The following is a 17,694-nucleotide window of genomic DNA, read 5'->3' on the forward strand; positions in this document are numbered from 1 at the left end:
ATAATCTGTACTTAACAAAGTGAAAGAATGTTTTTTCACTTTGATTTGAGTGACTATTAATGTTTCTTTTGCAGTGGATGGAGGGATTTGACTGGTTTGCAAAGCCTAAGTACAAACTTATCTTTTCTAAAGAAAACCAAAAAACTAATTTAGATAACGTCAGCTAATTTTACTCAGTAATGCGTCTAATTATTAGGAAGTGCAAAGGTTTATTTTTCACATGCATAGCAACCTGTTAAGTAGACAAGGTTTTCATAAATATTTTGTAATTAGCACAATGTAGTCTACAAGGCTCTGGACCCTCTGGAATCTCAGGTGGTTGACAAAATTCATTTCCTTATAGAATAGAACTTATATAGGCCTTCAAGGCCAATAGGAGGTCATCTCTCTGACTTCCCTTATCTCCCACCTCCAGATTCCCTTTTAAGAGCTCACCAGACTAGGTGAGGCCCAACCACAATAATCTCCCTCTGATTAATCTGATTAGGTATCTTTAAAAAAAAAAAAAACTTCTTGTTGAAAGTATTAACATTTGTCCCCTTTCATTCCCCATTGGCCCCTTCTAGCCTGGCCCCGCCTCCTACCCCTCGCCCCAGGCCTTCACCACACTTTTGTCTGTGTCCTTGGGTTATGCATATTTGCATACAAGTTCTTTGGTTGCTGTCTTCCCACCCACCTTCCCTGCGATTAGAGATCTTAAATACATTTGCCGTAACGCCTTTTGCCATAAAGGAGTAATATCCTCTAATACCCACAGGTCCAGCCCAGGCTCAAGAAGCATGTATAGTCAGGTGTGGCTCAGGGGTTGAGCGGGGACTTATGAACCAGGAGGTCAGGGTTGATTCCCCGTCAGGGCACACGCCTTGGTTGTGAGGGCGTGCAGGAGGCAGCTAATCAATGATTCTCTGTCATCTTTGATGTTTCTATCATTCCCTCTCTGAAACCAATAAAAATATCTATTTTCTTAAAAGAAGCCTATACACCAGGTGGTGGGAATCTTGGTGGCCATCTTAGAATTCTACCTACCACAGTGGCTCTTAGCAGTTTGGAATAAAATCCTAAAAACAACAATGAAGCACTCTTAGGAAATGCTGCATTACAAGTATTTGTGGGCCAAAAATAATTCTGTGTGGAAAAGAATGTGCACATCTGTGAGCCAAATGATGCCCACCAATATATGCTAAAATTAGTGGACTAAAGTTTAAGCAGAAAAGGATATTTGCTTAGTCTCTGTATTAGTTTCCTAGATTTGCAATAACAAATTACCACAAATTGTCCCTAGCCAGTTTGGCTCAGTGGATAGAGCTTCAGCCTGCAGACTGAAGGGTCCCGGGTTTGATTCCGCTCAAGGGCACATACCAAGGTTGTGGGCTCAATCCCCAGTAGACCCCGTGCAGGAGGCAGCCAATCAATGATTCTCTTTCATTGATGTTTCTATCTCTTCCTCTCGAAATTAAAAAATATGTATTTTTTAAAATTACCACAAACTGGATGGCTTAAAACAACAGAAATGTATTCTCCACAGTTCTGGAGGCTAGAAATCTGAAATCAAGGTGTGTTGGCAAGGACGGTTCCTTCCTCTAAGGGAGAATGTATTCCAGGCCCCTCTTAGCTTCTGGCAATTCTTGGCGTTCCTTGACTTGTAGATGCATCACTACAGTCTGCCTCAGTCTTCACATGGTGTTCCCCCTGTAGGTCTCTGTCTAAATCTCCCTTTTCTAAGGGCACTAGTCATTGGATTAGGGTTTTCCTTAATCGAACATGACTTCATTTTAACTTGATTATGTCTGCAAAAGACCCTTTTTCCTAATAAGGTCACATTCTAAGGTCTGGGTAGATGGAAATTTTGAGAAGACACTATTCAATCAAGTATGGTCCCAACGTATCCACCCCTAAAAAGTTTAGTAATTATAAAGGAGAAAATAGTAACTTTACTATGAGAAATCCTGGCAGACACCACTACCCAACTGATTAAGGTAAAATAGTTTCTATGGAAAGTAACCTCAGGGTAATCTGATCATAAATTTCTAATTTCATACTCATGGTGGGTAGTCATGCCCTAGACACAGAACTTCTTTTAGTAAAAGGCTTATTTTTGCCTTAAGCAAGCCTTGTCCATTATTTCTGTGCATCTAGGTTAACACACTATTTGAATACCCCCTTTCAGATTCCTTCTAAAGCATAGCCATCCCTAAGAAAGCACATAATCTTTTTTATATATATATTGATTTCAGAGAGAGAGAGAGGGAAAAAAACATCAATGATGAGAATCATTGATTGGCTGCCTCTTCACGCCCCCTACTGGGGATCGAGCCTGCAACCCGGGCATGTGCCCCTGACCGGAATCGAACCCAGGACAACACACTATTCGAATACCCCCTTTCAGATTCCTTCTTCTAAAGCATAGCCATTCCCAAGAAAGCACATAATCTTTTTTATATATATATTGATTTCAGAGAGAGAGAGAGGGAAAAAAACATCAATGATGAGAATCATTGATTGGCTGCCTCTTCACGCCCCCTACTGGGGATCGAGCCTGCAACCCGGGCATGTGCCCCTGACCGGAATCGAACCCAGGACCCTTCAGTCGGCAGGTTGATGCTCTATCCACTGAGCAAGACAGGCTAGGGCCACGTAATCTTTTTTAAAAAGTATTTTTATTGATGTTAGATGATTGTGTTGGGGTCCATCCCCAGCAGGTCCAGGGGTTCCCAGAGGGGGGGACAGAGTCTGAGAGAAGGAATGACTTGGAGGCAGCGTTCAGTTGATCAGCATAGGGAGGTTCTCTAGCCAGGTTCTGTGTTTATTGTCCTGTCACATCTGTATTTATACCAGTTGATTTTAATCCTATCCATTCTATTCCAAAGGTTAGGGCGTTTCTTATCTCCATTCCAAGGTTACTCTATTATTCTATCAAGCTACAAGGAAGTAACTGAAGGAGACTATCCTAAGTAAAGATTATGTAGCTTAAGCGTGATTGTTCATAGTTAAAGTGATTAACTACCTGCCTGGCACTTAGTTAAGGGGTTTTACTGATTCCCTTCCTTAGTCCTAAAGAACCTTTCTCGGAGAGGTGACTTTGGTTAAAACACATAGCGCTAAGAAGGGGGAGCAAACATATGCCATATACGCCAGGTCCCTTGAAACATAAGCTGTGCAGATGTTTCTTCCCTGCAGCGACTGTGTCAAGCAGCATGGGTGGACTGGCTTCCGGCATGAATGGAGAGAGAGAGAAAAAAAACCCCACAACCTGAGTATGTGCCCTGGCCAGGAATCAAACCTGTGCCCTTTCAGTGCACAGGGCAATGCTTAACCAACTAAGCCACACTGGCTAGGGCTGAGAGTATATAATCTTAACAGTCTAGTAATCCAATCTCCGCCTTTCTTTCTCCACCTTCAGGTAATTTTTACGTTCCCTCCCTCATTTCAAGTACATGAAAGAAACTGCACTTATTCTCAGTCTGTTGAGATCTTGCTTCCAAATGAATCCTGTTTGACTCGAATTTTTATAAAAATTCTCTGCAGGTTTGGATGTACTTACTTCAACAATAAACATCATTAATAGTACTTATTTTTTTCTTTATATACACATGAGAGTGACACTTAAAAACAAATCTAGGTCTAAATAAGTTTAAAAGAGTTCTTAATAAATATAAAAATTCTAAGTAATAAAAATGTCAGTAAAATGGCAACATATTTTATTCTTGCGGTGCATAAATAATGTATAAATAATATATTGTACAATCAATACTCTCTTAGCTTTAAGTAAATGCAATTCATTCATTCAACAAATATTTATTAAATACTATTATTATGTAAGGAACTGACCTAGGTGTACGGGATATAATGAACCAAACATAACTGAGGCTTATACTAATGTTCAGAAGGGTAATAATTAAACTCATAAATGTATAATTTTGGATGGTGATATGTTATGAAGACAATAAAACAAACTAGTATTTTTAAGAAATGGTGGTAATAATAATAGGTACTTTTATTTTAGAAAAGACCTTTGTGAGGCCTTAACAGGTGAACTGAAACCCAAATTCTGAGAAAGGGCCAAATATATGATGATTTGGGGAAAGAGCATTCCAGGCAGAGGCAACAGTAAATGCAAGATTTCTGAAGTAGGAACAAACTTGCAATGTTCAAGGAACCAAAATGGCAGTGGAATTGAACCACAGTGAGGCAGGGGTTAGAGACTTAATGAGGTCTAGGTCATTTAGGGCCTTGTAAGACATGGCAAAAGAGTTTGGGCTTTTGGTGACACCACGTTCTCTGCTATGCTGGTGAGCCCCCACCAGTAAACCTGCCTGGTGACCTGAGTGCCCAAGAGCTGTGCAGTGGCCCTGGTGATGGCCCCTGAAGCTCAGCTGGGTCTGTCCTATTCCCCCCTCACCCGCCCTTCCCCTCTGGTGGCCTGGCTCCCAGTCCTTGGTAGCCCCATTCCCCAGCTCCTCACAATATGGTTTTCACTTGTGTGGATTTAATAAAAACTTCACAAGTTCCTAAAAATAATGTAATAAAATAAAAATGAAACCTACCACTAATTATGTGTAGTACCTGTAGAAATAAATCATTTAAACTAGTGATTTAGGTCAAATCACTCCATCTTTTACTTTCTTTAATGCTCTGGAAGCTAAAATGTATGCTTCTGGGTTTATATATATTTGCATTTTGTTAAATGTACATTGATACAAATTATGGGTCAAAGAGGAATTTAAAGGAAATTGAGACATTCAAAATGAGGAGATGTAATGGTTATATGATTTAAGAAGGTCTTTAGGAGCTTGTGTAATGGTAGAAATCCAGACTTTATTCTTTCTTATTAATAGGAATGGTATTTATAGAATTTAGTAAGATTATTACTTTTTACATTTACCATTGCTGTGATATTTGAGAATGTGTGCTCTTAGACCTAATTCTACTTTTAGCCCAGCTCCACATGACCTTGTTTCTAAAGCAAGAGCCCAGGGCAGTTTCTCTGTAACATTAGATTACAATATCCAGACTAGATCTATTGCTGGGAGAGAGAGATGTCATTTTAAGAAATGGTCAAAGGAAACTGAAACAGCTGGTTTGGCATGTTTACATTCTGTACTTCCCCAACAGAACATTTCCATTTCTAACCACTCCTGACATTGTTGTTCAGTGATACTCATTCAACAATCATTTCAATTTCTAACAACTCCTTACACTGTTGTTCAGTGATATTCATTCAACAAGTTTTTGAGAGTTGTCTACGCCAGGCACTGTCAGGAACCAGGACTGCAAAGATGAAAGTCACAAGCCCTGTCCTAAAGTATCATTAGCTATAATAGACTAATAATCACAATAGAGTGAGCTATGAAAGCACTGAAAGTGAGGCAAATATCTGTGCCCAGGAAAGCGTGGGAAGACATAAAAGAGAACAAAGGCACCTTGGAGGTGGTATCGGATTGGAATAGCAACCGAGTTGGAGAGAGAAATCTTTGAACATCACAAGTAGGGTACTGCCTCCTCTTAGAACTCAAGATGGTTTGCTCTGATTTCAACCTTTTGGTTACTGATTCGGCCTCTCTGATTACCTGATACACTACCAATATCCTCTGGTAACAAAAAGGTCAGCTAAAGGATCTTTTTTTCTTTTCATGATTAGGCTTCCTTGCCCACTCTTGTCCGTCTGTTGCTAGCAAGGTAGTTTCTGGGAGACCAAGGTCTCCCTTAAGACTTCCAAATTACCTGACTCTCTACTAATGAAAATTCCAGTCTAATGTAACAGACGAGAGAGAAGGCTTACACTACGAGAAGAAACTGGGGTTTGGGGAGCTTTTGGATCATTGCTGGGAAAAGAGAAATCCTTCATATGACAGTCCCGGATCTGCCCTCCAAGTTGTTCGCCTTCTCCATTTACCCAGGTCTAGCTGCTGAAAGCACATTCGGGTCAGCAAAGATCAGAGCGCCCAAGTCACCCGCCACCCCGCCCCCAGAGTCCCCGCGGAGTCAGTAAACGCAGAGATTGCTTCCCGCAGGCTGTGGGGGAGGGAATGTAGTGGAACGTAACCACCATGTTGGTTGTGGTTAAGCGCAGCGCACCCGTGGGCGTCACTCGGCCCTCGTGCGCAAGCCTATGAGGCAGGCGCTACCCTCCCCTTCCTGTGCACGCGCTGAAAGCCCGCAACTCTCGCGAGAGAAGCGAGATTTATTCCTACGTACCGGGCCGTGCTGCTTATGGCGGCGCTGGAGAGGGGGCGCTGAGCTGTTGGGGTGAGTACGACCCTAGGGTCCAATTGTGGGTAGCAAGGAGCCAGACTAAGGGCGGATGAAAAGACCAAGACTAACGGGAGAGACTTCTGAGTCAAGGTGGGCACTCCTAGAGCTCCGGGTAGGGAAAATCTCACCCTGAGTCTCTGCCTCGGGCTTTCCCACCCGGCCCCTGTTCGACTGTAGAGGCCTCACGTCAGGCCGCAGAGCCGAAACGAAGAGTCGAGACCAGGCGTCCGCGCGTGGTGGCGGTGGCGGTGACTTAAGGGGGGGAGGGAGCGAAAATGGAGGCTCCGACCGCAGCCAAGATGGAGGCAGGGGTGCGGGGCTCTGCCGCGGAGGCTGCTGGGAGTTGTAGTCTGGCCGCTTTCTCCTCTGCGGCTTGGCGAGGGAACGGGAACTACAAGTCCCGGCGGGCGGGGCGGAGGGGTGGTGGCGCGGTCCTTTGTGTGAGGCTGGAAGAACCGGAGGCTGAGAAGGGCCTGCTCTGGCCCCGGACCCGATAGTTTCGCCGCCTGTCATCGGTTTGGGGATCTGACTACGAGTACCAGAGCGCAGTGCGGCACTGGCGCCTCCTTTGTGTACGGGCTGATGCCTTGCTGCATCGAAATGCCTAGAGACACCTTTCCCCGGCCACATCTGGCATTGTAGCACGGCCTAATTATCACCCTTGCCTCCGATCACCTCCATCTGCTTCTCCGGTCTCTATACCCAACCTTCCTTTCTTCGCCTCCCCTTCCACTGTTGGAGAAAGCCAGAGCCTAATCTTAGGCATGTGGCTCATCCCTCTACCCTGAAGTTAGGGCGTGCTCTGAGAGCTCCGTGGAACCATCCTCCTTACCACCTTCTCTAGTACTTACGGTGCAAGAGCCAGCCCCACATTGTGCAATGGACGGCTCGGCTTCGTCATTCTAAGTAGAGTTGGTTTTTTTAGAGCCCTGGTCGGAGAGACTTCCTCGGTATTCACCGTCCGATGTTTTATCGGTACGATTTTTCAGTGACACGGTTCGTTTGCTTTAAGGGTTTCCTTTGCAAACATCCAGATGGTTCCTCTCTTGTTTGGCTCGGAAGTGAGGCAGGGAACGCTCTCTAAAGCAGCCTCCCAATCTGCAAACACAAAAATCTGAAGTGTGCTATACAATTTCCTTTTTTGCACCTAAAATGAGGGAAAGAGTGGTCCTCGTTAGACTGCTGGGGGACAGGGTGAAGGGGGAGGGAGGACGCTCAAAGACATGGGTAGTTAAATCTATTTCCTTTGAGAGACTTAGCTTTTTATCAAGACGCTGTGAACTGGCAACTCTTCCGGAGCTACTGGTCTATAAAATGTGGGTACCAAATTATAGTTCACCTAATAGAAGTTATTCTAGATCACAGGCTGGGGAATTTTCATTGGGGGTTTCTAGAACGCAGGCATTCTCAATGCTACATTGAGGGGCAGTATAGCTTGGTGTCCTTTTGATACTAACCAGTAATGGGTATTCTTGGTGTAGGTAAAGAGGGGATTTATATACTCGAAAAGGCATACGCCTCAGTCATAAAACCTAGATAAATACTCGATCTTGTTTCTTTTTGTTTCCTTTTAGCCCTAGGCCCGAAATAAAAGATGGTAGTGGTTTGAATGATTTTGCAGCTGCTCTGGATGTTTACCATCGAGATGAGTATTTATAGCAGCTGAGTTGAAAAGTAAAGTATTTGAAGCACAGAAGATAGGTCTCCTTTTTTTGTAATTAAGTTCTGACTTAACTATGACCTTTAGAGAGGTTGAAAATTCTGGTAAATTCCTAGCAAATAGAAAATGAGAGTGAAAACTGACATGCCTTATCCTATTCCTGTTTTTTTCCTCACTCTACCTAAAGACACTCTGCAGGGCAACCTTAAAAAAAAACAGTTTCTTTTAAATTATGACAAAATGTACATACAGTAACCATTTTAATCTTTTTTGTTTTTAAGTGTACAGTTCAGTGGCATTAAGTTTATTGTGAGAAGGATACTTTTGACCAGGTAGTTGAAACATAGAAATGCTGTTTGTATCCATTTTTAAGGAGTTGAATTTTAGAACTGTTTTACCCCCCAAAATTAAAATCTTGACTTCTTGTTAAAGAAACATGAAGAATTGATGTGCCTTCTTAGCTTTGCCTTTTCAAGATCAGGGAAATTACTTTGAGACCTTTGACCCACATTGTCTTACGCAGTGCTGTAAAAATTGTAGGATTTCTTTCATAATGAAGGATTACAGCTAGGAGATTTATAATTATTTTTAACAAAGTTTTTTTAAATATGTTTTTATTGATTTCAGAAAGGGAGAGAGAATTAGAAACATCAGTGATGAGAGAGAATCATTGATCTGCTGCCTCCTGCACGCCCCATTGGGGATCAAGCCCGAAACCCCGGGCGTGGGCCCTGACCCAATCAAACTTGTGACCAGCTGGTTTATGGGTAAACGCTCAACCACTGAACAACACCCACCAGGCATATAACTATTTCTAAAGACTTAATCCCTAGAATGTCTTAAATGGTGAAGATGCTGTGGTAGGAATGACTTGTTTTTTTTAATCCCATCATTTCTTGTTTTTAAATCCTTTCTGCCAAATCAGGATTTTAAATAATCCCTTTGTCTTGATATTAAAATGTTTTCCAGCCCTAACCGGTTTCGCTTCGGCCTGCAGACTGTAGGGTCCTGGTTTCGATTCTGGTCAGGGCACATGCCTGGGTTGCAGGCTCGATCCCCAGTAGGGGGCGTGCAGGAGGCAGCCCATCAATGATTCTCATCATTGATGTTTCTATCTCTCTCCCTTTCCCTTCCTCTCTAAAATCAATAAAAAAAATATTTTTAAAAAAATGAAAGTCTTTGCCCAAGGGCCTTACTTTTTACTGTTGCTTTATTGGGCATGCTAATGCCTTTTCCCCTCATCAGTCTACACCTGCTCTGACCAATGTGGTGGCCACTTGCCATGTCTGGCTATTGTGCACTTGAACTGTGCATAGTTCTGAATTGAAATGTGTTGTAATTGTAAAAAACAAAGCAAAACATTAGATTTCAAGGAATGTAAAACTCATATAGTTTGATTACAAGTGGAAAATAACATTTTGGATATATTTGCTTAAGACGTAATTTCACCTGAATACTTTTTGCTTATTTCAACTTTGATATGATTGCTAGAAAATTTTAAATTACATATATGGCTTGCACTATATTTCTGTTTGACAGTGCCGGTCTACACTGTTACCTGATTGTGTGTCTGAAGCATTTCTTCAGCTTCTTCCCACACTGGCATTTGTCCCATTTCAAGTACTAGCGTATGTAGAAGCAGTTAAGTGATAGATGTATATTTAATTTCAAAAAACTTAGTAGCTGATAAGGTAACTAACAACCCAGCATAATTATTACTAAGCATGCACAGAAAGATAGTTGGAACAATTTGACTTTTATTTCATTTCCATTCAATATGTTGATGACATAAATTGTTTGAGCTTGGTTAATTACTTTCCATAGATACTAAAGTAAAAGTGAATTAAAACCTGTTAAGCACTTCAGTTTGTACAGATTATAGCAAAATGCGTTATATATATATATATTTTATGCGTTGTATTTTAACTTGGGTTAATGCACCAAGAAATATGAACTGGAAAGTTAAAGGCAAGAATATTATTCATGTAAATCAACAATAGTCTTTTCATTCCCATGCTGCCTCTGTGGGTCTTCGCTCTTCTCAAAGGAAGAAGGTACTCGAAAAAAAGTAGGTTAGATGGTGGGGAGGCTTTTGTTTTTCTCTCTCCCCTTAATCTTCACTCCAGGATATGGTTTTATTTTTTAATTAATTTTAGAGAGGAAGAAACATCAAACAGTTGCCTCGTGTAAGCACCCTTCCATGGTTCAAACCCCATAACCTGGGTATATGCCCTGACTGGGAATTGAACCTGCAACCCTTCGGTATACAGGATGATCCTCCAATCAACTGAGCCACACTGGCCAGCGCAGTGGGGAGACTTTTGTAAAATGGTGTAGCCTTTCATTAACATTTTCCCCAAGTGAGTGCTGTACAGACTTTGAGAAGAATTTGTCAAATGGTAAACTGGGTTATGTGATATATTTTAAATGGATTACCGATATCAAAACAATTTATTAACTTGGTTCCTACTCTGTGCTTGGCTTCTGCTAGGCTTTTGAGATAAAGCAGGGAACTGGGGGAGCTAGTAAATAACAAAATAGGTGTTGATAAATTTAAGACAGGTGAAATGGGGATTAACTATTTGATTTATCAGTTCAAGTAAAGGAATTGGCTTTAACTCCCAAAACAATGTGACATAGTAGTTGGCAATAATGTTTCCATACAGAGCTAAGGAAAAAGGAGTTGATTACTTAGCAATCAGGGAGACTGGGATCCACATTTAAATTGGTCCTTAGTTTTTTGATTGGTGCTCTGTAATTCATGTGACTTAAATGTTTGGTTTAATAATGTTAATGATGAGTGGATAGCCAAGTTTATTAAAATACCTAATGGATATCTTGTGTTTTATTAAATGTTAATTTGATTTAAAAGTATTTAGTTGATCATGGAAATGTCATAACTGTGAAGTTAACTAATGAAATGAAACTTAGCCACTCTGAATTATTCATGATTTTGGGTGGGATTGCTTGAGCTTTAATATATCCTAATAGGTTTTATTAATGCCTAAGACTGGCCCTGTAATGATTCAGATTTTAGATTCTGGAAGTGTCTTATTTCTGTGTTACTAAATGGCAAACCTGGCAGTTCTTAACATAATACAACACCCTAGAGGAGGTTAAATCAGTTCAAATTTTTTAAGATAAATTTTTTTGATACTTCGTCTCATAATACGCACAACCTTGTTAGTAGTTTGATGAAATTCTCATCGATATCATCAGATAGCAGTTCTGAGGTCTTTGGGTTCATAAATAGACTTAGTTATTAAGGTTAAATCATTGTACCAAGACTATTTTTAAGAGATTAATTCTTTATTTTTAAAAATGTTTTTATTGATTTTTAGAGAGGAAGGGAGAGGGATAGAGAGAAAGAAACATCAGTGAGAGAGAAATATCCATTGGCTGCCTCCTGCATCCCCCAACCCCCATGGGGGACCAAGCCTGCAACCCAGGCTTGTGCCTGAGCTAGTGAGCACTCAACCAGTGAGCCACACTGGCCTGGCAAAAGATTATTTCTTGATTGGATAATTAAGACTTTATATAGTTAGCCAAAACAAACATTTATGAATCAACTACTTCTTGCTATATTATTTTCTGCCATGGTTAAGTTTAGAAGTACTGGATTAGGCACTAAAGGGGGCTGTAATAGAGAAATAAATAAACTTGATTTTTGCCTCTCGGAATTTTGAAATAAAATTGGAGGAACAAGATGTGTAAACATGAAGTAAGCAAAGTACAGAATTGATTTGATACCAAGAATGATACCGGCAGTAGGAGTTACTGTTCACATCGTGGGAATTAAGGTAATATGTCAATGCCTGTATGGTCAAAAAAGGGTGTTTGTTTGTGGGTTTGGCTTTTTTTGTCACCTTGAATATGGCAAAGTTATATTATATGTGGGAAGAGCCATATGCACAAAGAAGTGGAGAATTCAAGAATCTCCCAAGAGTTGTGTTTAAAGATTAGGGAAGAGCGGGTGCACTTGTCTAGGAGAAGAACTGGAGAGCAATAGAAGGTAAAGATGGCAAGGTAGAACAGAGATATCTTTAGTGGTGGTTCTTAAACCCTGGTTGCAAGTCAAAAACATCTTGGGGAAAGGGAATAAACAAAATATACCAACTTCTGGGAGCTAAAGCTAGTGAAAAATTAGAATGTCATGGTGGGGTTCAGGCTTTGATTTTTTTTAAGTTGCCCAGGTGGTGGTTTGGTTAGATATGCAGCCAGGATTGAGAACTTCCCATAAAGAGTGCTGGAAAAATCACAGGATTTTGGACAAGGAGATGGGATAAAATTGGAGTTTTAGATCAGTCTTGGCAGTATTATTTGACAGAAAATGGAGGGGTTTGACACTGGAAGCTGGCAGATGTGTTAGACACCTGGATTAACATGATGTCATTTAGTAAATAAGGTGAATACAAAAGATACCTTTAAGGAAATACTGTTAAGACTTGCAGTGTTGGGTGTGGAGGTGGAGAGGTAGGAATCAGTCATTACAGAAGTAGCCCTACTTTAGGCCAGTTAAATTACTCTTTGAACGGGTACTGTGCATGGGTATATTTTAAGTCTTCCCAAGTGATTTGAGAGCCATAGCTCTAAGAATTAAGTATCTAGTCTGGGTAATAGGAGAATGATGCAAATAAAACTGTTTGGACAAATGTAACAGTTGATATTCGAAGTAGCAATGTAATGTCATGGGATGTTAGATATAACCACAAAAGAAATGGTCACAAATCAGTTATTACTAAGTTTTCATTTTGCATATTAAATTTAGTGAGATTAAATAACTTAATACTGGCATTTTACTAGTATCGGTGATTAGAATTGAGTTGTGCTAGTCTAAGCTATTTCACCAACTCTGACCTCTGGCCGAATTATGTGGTTTTTTTTTTCCTTATGGTTCTTATTTGTGATGTTTTTCAAATATATATTCATTTTTCAGCTTGTCTAAGACCAAATCTATCGTTTTCTTCCCAGATAATCATTTTAGTTAACATTTGAATCAGTGCAAAATAATTTTTATAGCTAATATAAAACACAATTTTTTATTTATACATATATTTCATTTCTCTTTCCATTTCATCTCATCTTAATTGTTTCTCTTCTGTAGACATTTCTCATCTATTTATGGCAACAGCTCATTAATATTTCTCTTTTTCCTTCACTAAGTCATCTCCCAAAGCATTTCAAGACTTAATACTCTCTTATCAAGAACTAAGACTGCCCTAGCAGGTTTGGCTCAGTGGATCAAGATCCCTATTAGGAGACGTGCAGGAGGCAACCAGTCAATGATTCTTTATCATCATTGATGTTTCTCTCCTCCCTTTCTCTCTGAAATCAATTTTTTTTAAAAAGAACTAAGACGGTTTCCTGTTATCTCAAGTTGAAATGCTTCATAGCCTGGCTCTACTACACCTGTCACACCACATATCCCATTTCACTTTAATCCAGACCTCTGTCCTAGCCAGACTAGCCTATTGATTCCTCTGAAAACAAGCCACACTTGTGACCACAGTCATTCATGCAATAAGCCTCCCTTGATGCTGGGCGTAGAATATATACATGGTCCCTGCTCTCAGGGGATTTAGAATTTAGTGGCATACTCTAACTTGGCTTATGTGATGTTTCATGCCTGAAATCTCCCCATTTCTCCAAATTAAGTTCAAATTCCACCTTTTATTAACCCTTTGCGGTCCCATTTTATTTTTGGAATTCAAACAGTCTGGTCTGAATTGGAAGTCCTTCCTTTCTTGGTTGCAGTAGTTCCCTGGCAGAAATTGCCAATTAGCTCAATCACCAACTTGACGTTGGACCTGCTCCTAGCGCCTGGTCTGTCGAGTCAGCCTCGACATTGGACCGAAAAGGTTTAAAAGCCCTCTTTGACTTTGCTCACTATGTTGCTTTGATACACATACAGTGGTGATTAAACAATACCTAGTATTTCTAGTATATGACATAGTGGGCACCCAAATATTAGTTGAGCAAATTAATTTTTGATATTTTCGTCCTATATTCTGCTTTTTCTCCATGTATAACTCTTCTCAGCAGAGTATAAACCCCCTCTAATGGCAGGAACTTCTTTTATGTTTTCTACAGTACCTAATATAGTGCTAAATGTTTATAAAACACTTGTACTAAATATTACGTTATGTAACTTAGAGCTTGAGGGGGGTGTCAACAATGACCGAAATAATTTCTGGTTTTGAGTATATGATGTTAAAGGAGGTATATCCATTAGCACATGAGAGATTGCTCAAATAACATCAAATGAATGTGCTTCTAAGTTGCCTGTATTATTTGCTTGACTACTGATTCTAAGTTAATGAAATGAGCTTGTACCTGTACCTATCCTCTGTCCTGGGTTCTTTTAAGGAAGTTATGGTATATTTAATGTCTTTATTTTTTTTTTATCTCTTAGTATGAAGTGTAACAGAACAGACTTTACCACCTGAAACTGCTGCTTCAAGTTCAGATCAGGCAAAGAACAAACCTTGAAACAACCAACAAGACCAAAGAAGAGTACACTTAAGTTGAAGACACAACACTTGATCTGAAACAAGAAGTTTGTGCCTACTCAACAGCTTTGAAAGAGCACTTCCCAACGCTGCTAGTAGTCTTTGTTTTCTTCAGTGCTGTACTGTGAGATTGCCCGGTGCAGCAGCAGTTGTATTCTTTATTAGCTTGCTAGATCATTTTCTCTCGCTCTCCTTTTTTTTTTTTTTTTAATACTAGCAACTTTCATCCTTTGAAACGTGTGCTGAAAAAGAAGAATCAGCAAATACTACTGAAAGTGCAATATTTGATTATCACTGCGAGGTAGGTTTGTAGTTTCCTGATGGACAATAATCAGTTTATAATTACGATTTCCTAATTATTTGATCAGATATAAAATCTTTTTAATCGGTTCTCTTCTAAAAGTATTCTGAAAACCATATTTTCAACTATTGAGTTGAAATATCACTAGACTAAATTATTGTCTTGTTAGTTGGGGCCACTTTTATGGCCAAAATTGAGATTTTTTTTCCCCGGTAAGATTATATTTATTCATCTATATGCAGATCTCTTGGTTTATTGGTCTCTTAGAAAAACTCCATCTGTACTAATGAGGAGCTAGGGTTTCAGGTAGGAATGCCCGTTGTATTACAATGGTATTTGTGTGGAGGTCTTTGTAACCTAGGGGGAAAGCCTACAGAGAAGGGACGTTTGAAGGTGAGTAGTACTTTGTTAAGAGAGAAGAGTCTTCTGGCAGAAGTGAAAACACATGGTATATACTGAGTAGTCCATCATGAACAGAGTGGAGAGAGTACAGTTTTGTGGGGGTGGAGAGAGTAACTGGAAAGGGAGGCTTGCTAGAGGCAGGTTCTGAAGGGCCCACTATATTTGACTTTATTCTGTAGGAAAGTTGCCAGATGTTTGTAAGCAAGAGTTTAATGGATTTTGTATTTCAAAACTGAGATAGCTTCAGATTTTAAAGTTATATATTTAGAAGTATATCTTTAAAGATAAAAAGGTCCACTTTTAAGAGATACATGAGGATGGAAAGACCTGTTAAGAGCAGTGGCTAGAGCATAAGGAAGGTAAACACTAGCAGTGATGGCGAACCTTTTGAGCTCGGCGTGTCAGCATTTTGAAAAACCCTAACTTAACTCTGGTGCCGTGTCACATATAGAAATTTTTTGATATTTGCAACCATAGTAAAACAAAGATTTATATTTTTGATATTTATTTTATATATTTAAATGCCATTTAACAAAGAAAAATCAACCCAAAAATTGAGTTTGTGTGTCACCTCTGACACGCATGTCATAGGTTCGCCATCACTGCACTAGGGTATAGTCAAAGAAAGGTAGATGCTAGCTAGGTGTTTTACTGGAGAAGTGATAGGACTTGGTGACCAATTGAATGTGAAGATGAGCTTGGAGGGAAATGACTTATAATCTATCCAGTTGTCCAAGCTAGAAACTGTTTGTAAAAATGGGGACATTTTGTTACAGAATTGGTGTGGAAGAAGACAGCTGGACACTCGGAGGTTTCAGGAAAAGTGTTTAATTCAAAGCAGTGCTGCTGGTTCAGGGGACTCTAAGATCCAGATCCTGAACTAAGAACTTAGACAATGTGATTTTCTCTTTATATATTTCTGAGTTTCTTTGTTTCCTAACGACCAAGCTTCTGTAGTGGACTCTCACCACCCTCTCCCCCTCAAGAATTGGTTAGATGGTTAACTTTGATTGTATTTAATGTCCATCCTGGATGGCGCAAGTGACCTCCCTCTAGTTAAGCTGTTCTTTGGTCTATGGCCCTTGTAAACTGGGAGTATTGAGGTAAATAGCTCTTGCAGGACCAGAAAATTAAGGAAGGGGCAGTGACTTCAGGAATGGCATTAGGTCCCCATCAGTTTAAGTGGAGACTTGCTGGAATTACAACATAAATTGTGGAAATTTACTGTATCTGCTGTAATCCAGAGTTGAAGTATGCAAATAGGGAATGTTAAACAATGGTAATTTGGGGAAGTTAGGTTTATGAAGGTCAATTTTCCTTTTTAATCTTCCTAAATTTTCTAAAGTGGATAGAAATACAGTCCTTGGGTTACATTGGACTCCATGTTTGTCGCCATTTCCCATTTATTTATTTTTTTAAAAAAAGTTTCATCATTTTGACATATGTACATATGTGCTTTGTGTTTTTTATTATTTACCACAAATAAAGGTCAGGAATTGTTATCTTAAATTTTTTTACTATTTCACTTCATTACTACTGTGTATGTGCTCCATGTGAGTGACGTAGGTGCTTATGTAGGTGGGTCCGACTTACAGCAAAAATCGCGTTATGTTGGGCTGTAGGAACGTACCTCCGACATAACCTGAGAACCTACTGTAAAGGCTTGAAATTCAGAAAGGATTCCTCACTTTATAGTGATAAAGGATAGTGTGCCAAAGAAGAGAATGCTCATTTGTATCTTTTGCTTTTCCTATTTGTTTCTTCATACCTCTTCATCTTGTTTTTAAAAATAAATAATTTTAGACGGTTAGTGATTGATTGTGCTGGGTTAGGTAAGATAGTAAAAATTGAATACTGCTTTGTCTTTATTCAAAAGGGTAAAAGACTAAATATCAAGGTTTCCATTTCATTCTATTGAAATGGATTTCAAATAGAAGTGCTTTTTCTTTAACCTAATCTTTGTATTCTGAATATTACTTTGCTATGTAAGTCAGTTATAAACATTGTGCTATGTTATCACAGCTGTTTAAGATGGAGAACGTTTTTACTGTGTCATCAGATTCTCATCCCCCTCCTGCATCCCCTCCTTCACTTTCTTTACCTTTATCTTCATCTTCTACCTCATCTGGGACAAAAAAACAAAAGAGGACCCCCATGTATCAGAGATCTGTAAGTCAGGGAAGCAGTCACCCCAGCTTGTTTGCTTTGTGTTTAGAGCATGACTTTGGAGGGCTACTCAGTTTGGTTAAAATACCTTGCAAACTCACTTTCTAACTTCCCCAAGCATTTCCTTCACCTTGAATCTTGAAAGATAAGTTTGGTAGTGTGGGGCTTTGCTGCTCAAAGTGTGTCCAAGAATCAGAAGTATCACTTTGGGAGCTTTTTAGAAGTGGAGAATCTCAAACCCCTGTCTCACTGAAATCAGATTTTGTATTTTTAACCAGATCACTAGATTGCCAGGTAACAAGCTTGAGAAGCCCTAATTTAGAGCCCCGATTGTAGACATTAGGACTTCTTGGTTTGACATCACTACCATTTGACTTTGGCAAGTCTTTAGCCTCTCTGTTTCC

At 39.8% G+C, this 17,694-nt stretch overlaps 1 protein-coding gene across 1 annotated transcript in view; it reads left to right on the plus strand.

The window, feature by feature from the left end:
• The first annotated feature begins 6,140 nt into the window (after positions 1 to 6,140).
• Positions 6,141 to 17,694, plus strand: part of CSDE1 (cold shock domain containing E1, RNA-binding) — a 31,958-nt gene continuing 20,404 nt past the window's right edge. The window contains 3 exon segments of the mRNA XM_014534548.1: positions 6,141 to 6,246; positions 14,325 to 14,722; positions 17,147 to 17,293. Coding sequence (XP_014390034.1) covers positions 17,156 to 17,293 — 138 coding nt within the window. The 5' untranslated portion in view covers positions 6,141 to 6,246; positions 14,325 to 14,722; positions 17,147 to 17,155.

This window comes from Myotis brandtii, unplaced genomic scaffold, assembly GCF_000412655.1.
Source record: "Myotis brandtii unplaced genomic scaffold, ASM41265v1 scaffold131, whole genome shotgun sequence".
Taxonomy (NCBI): domain Eukaryota; kingdom Metazoa; phylum Chordata; class Mammalia; order Chiroptera; family Vespertilionidae; genus Myotis; species Myotis brandtii.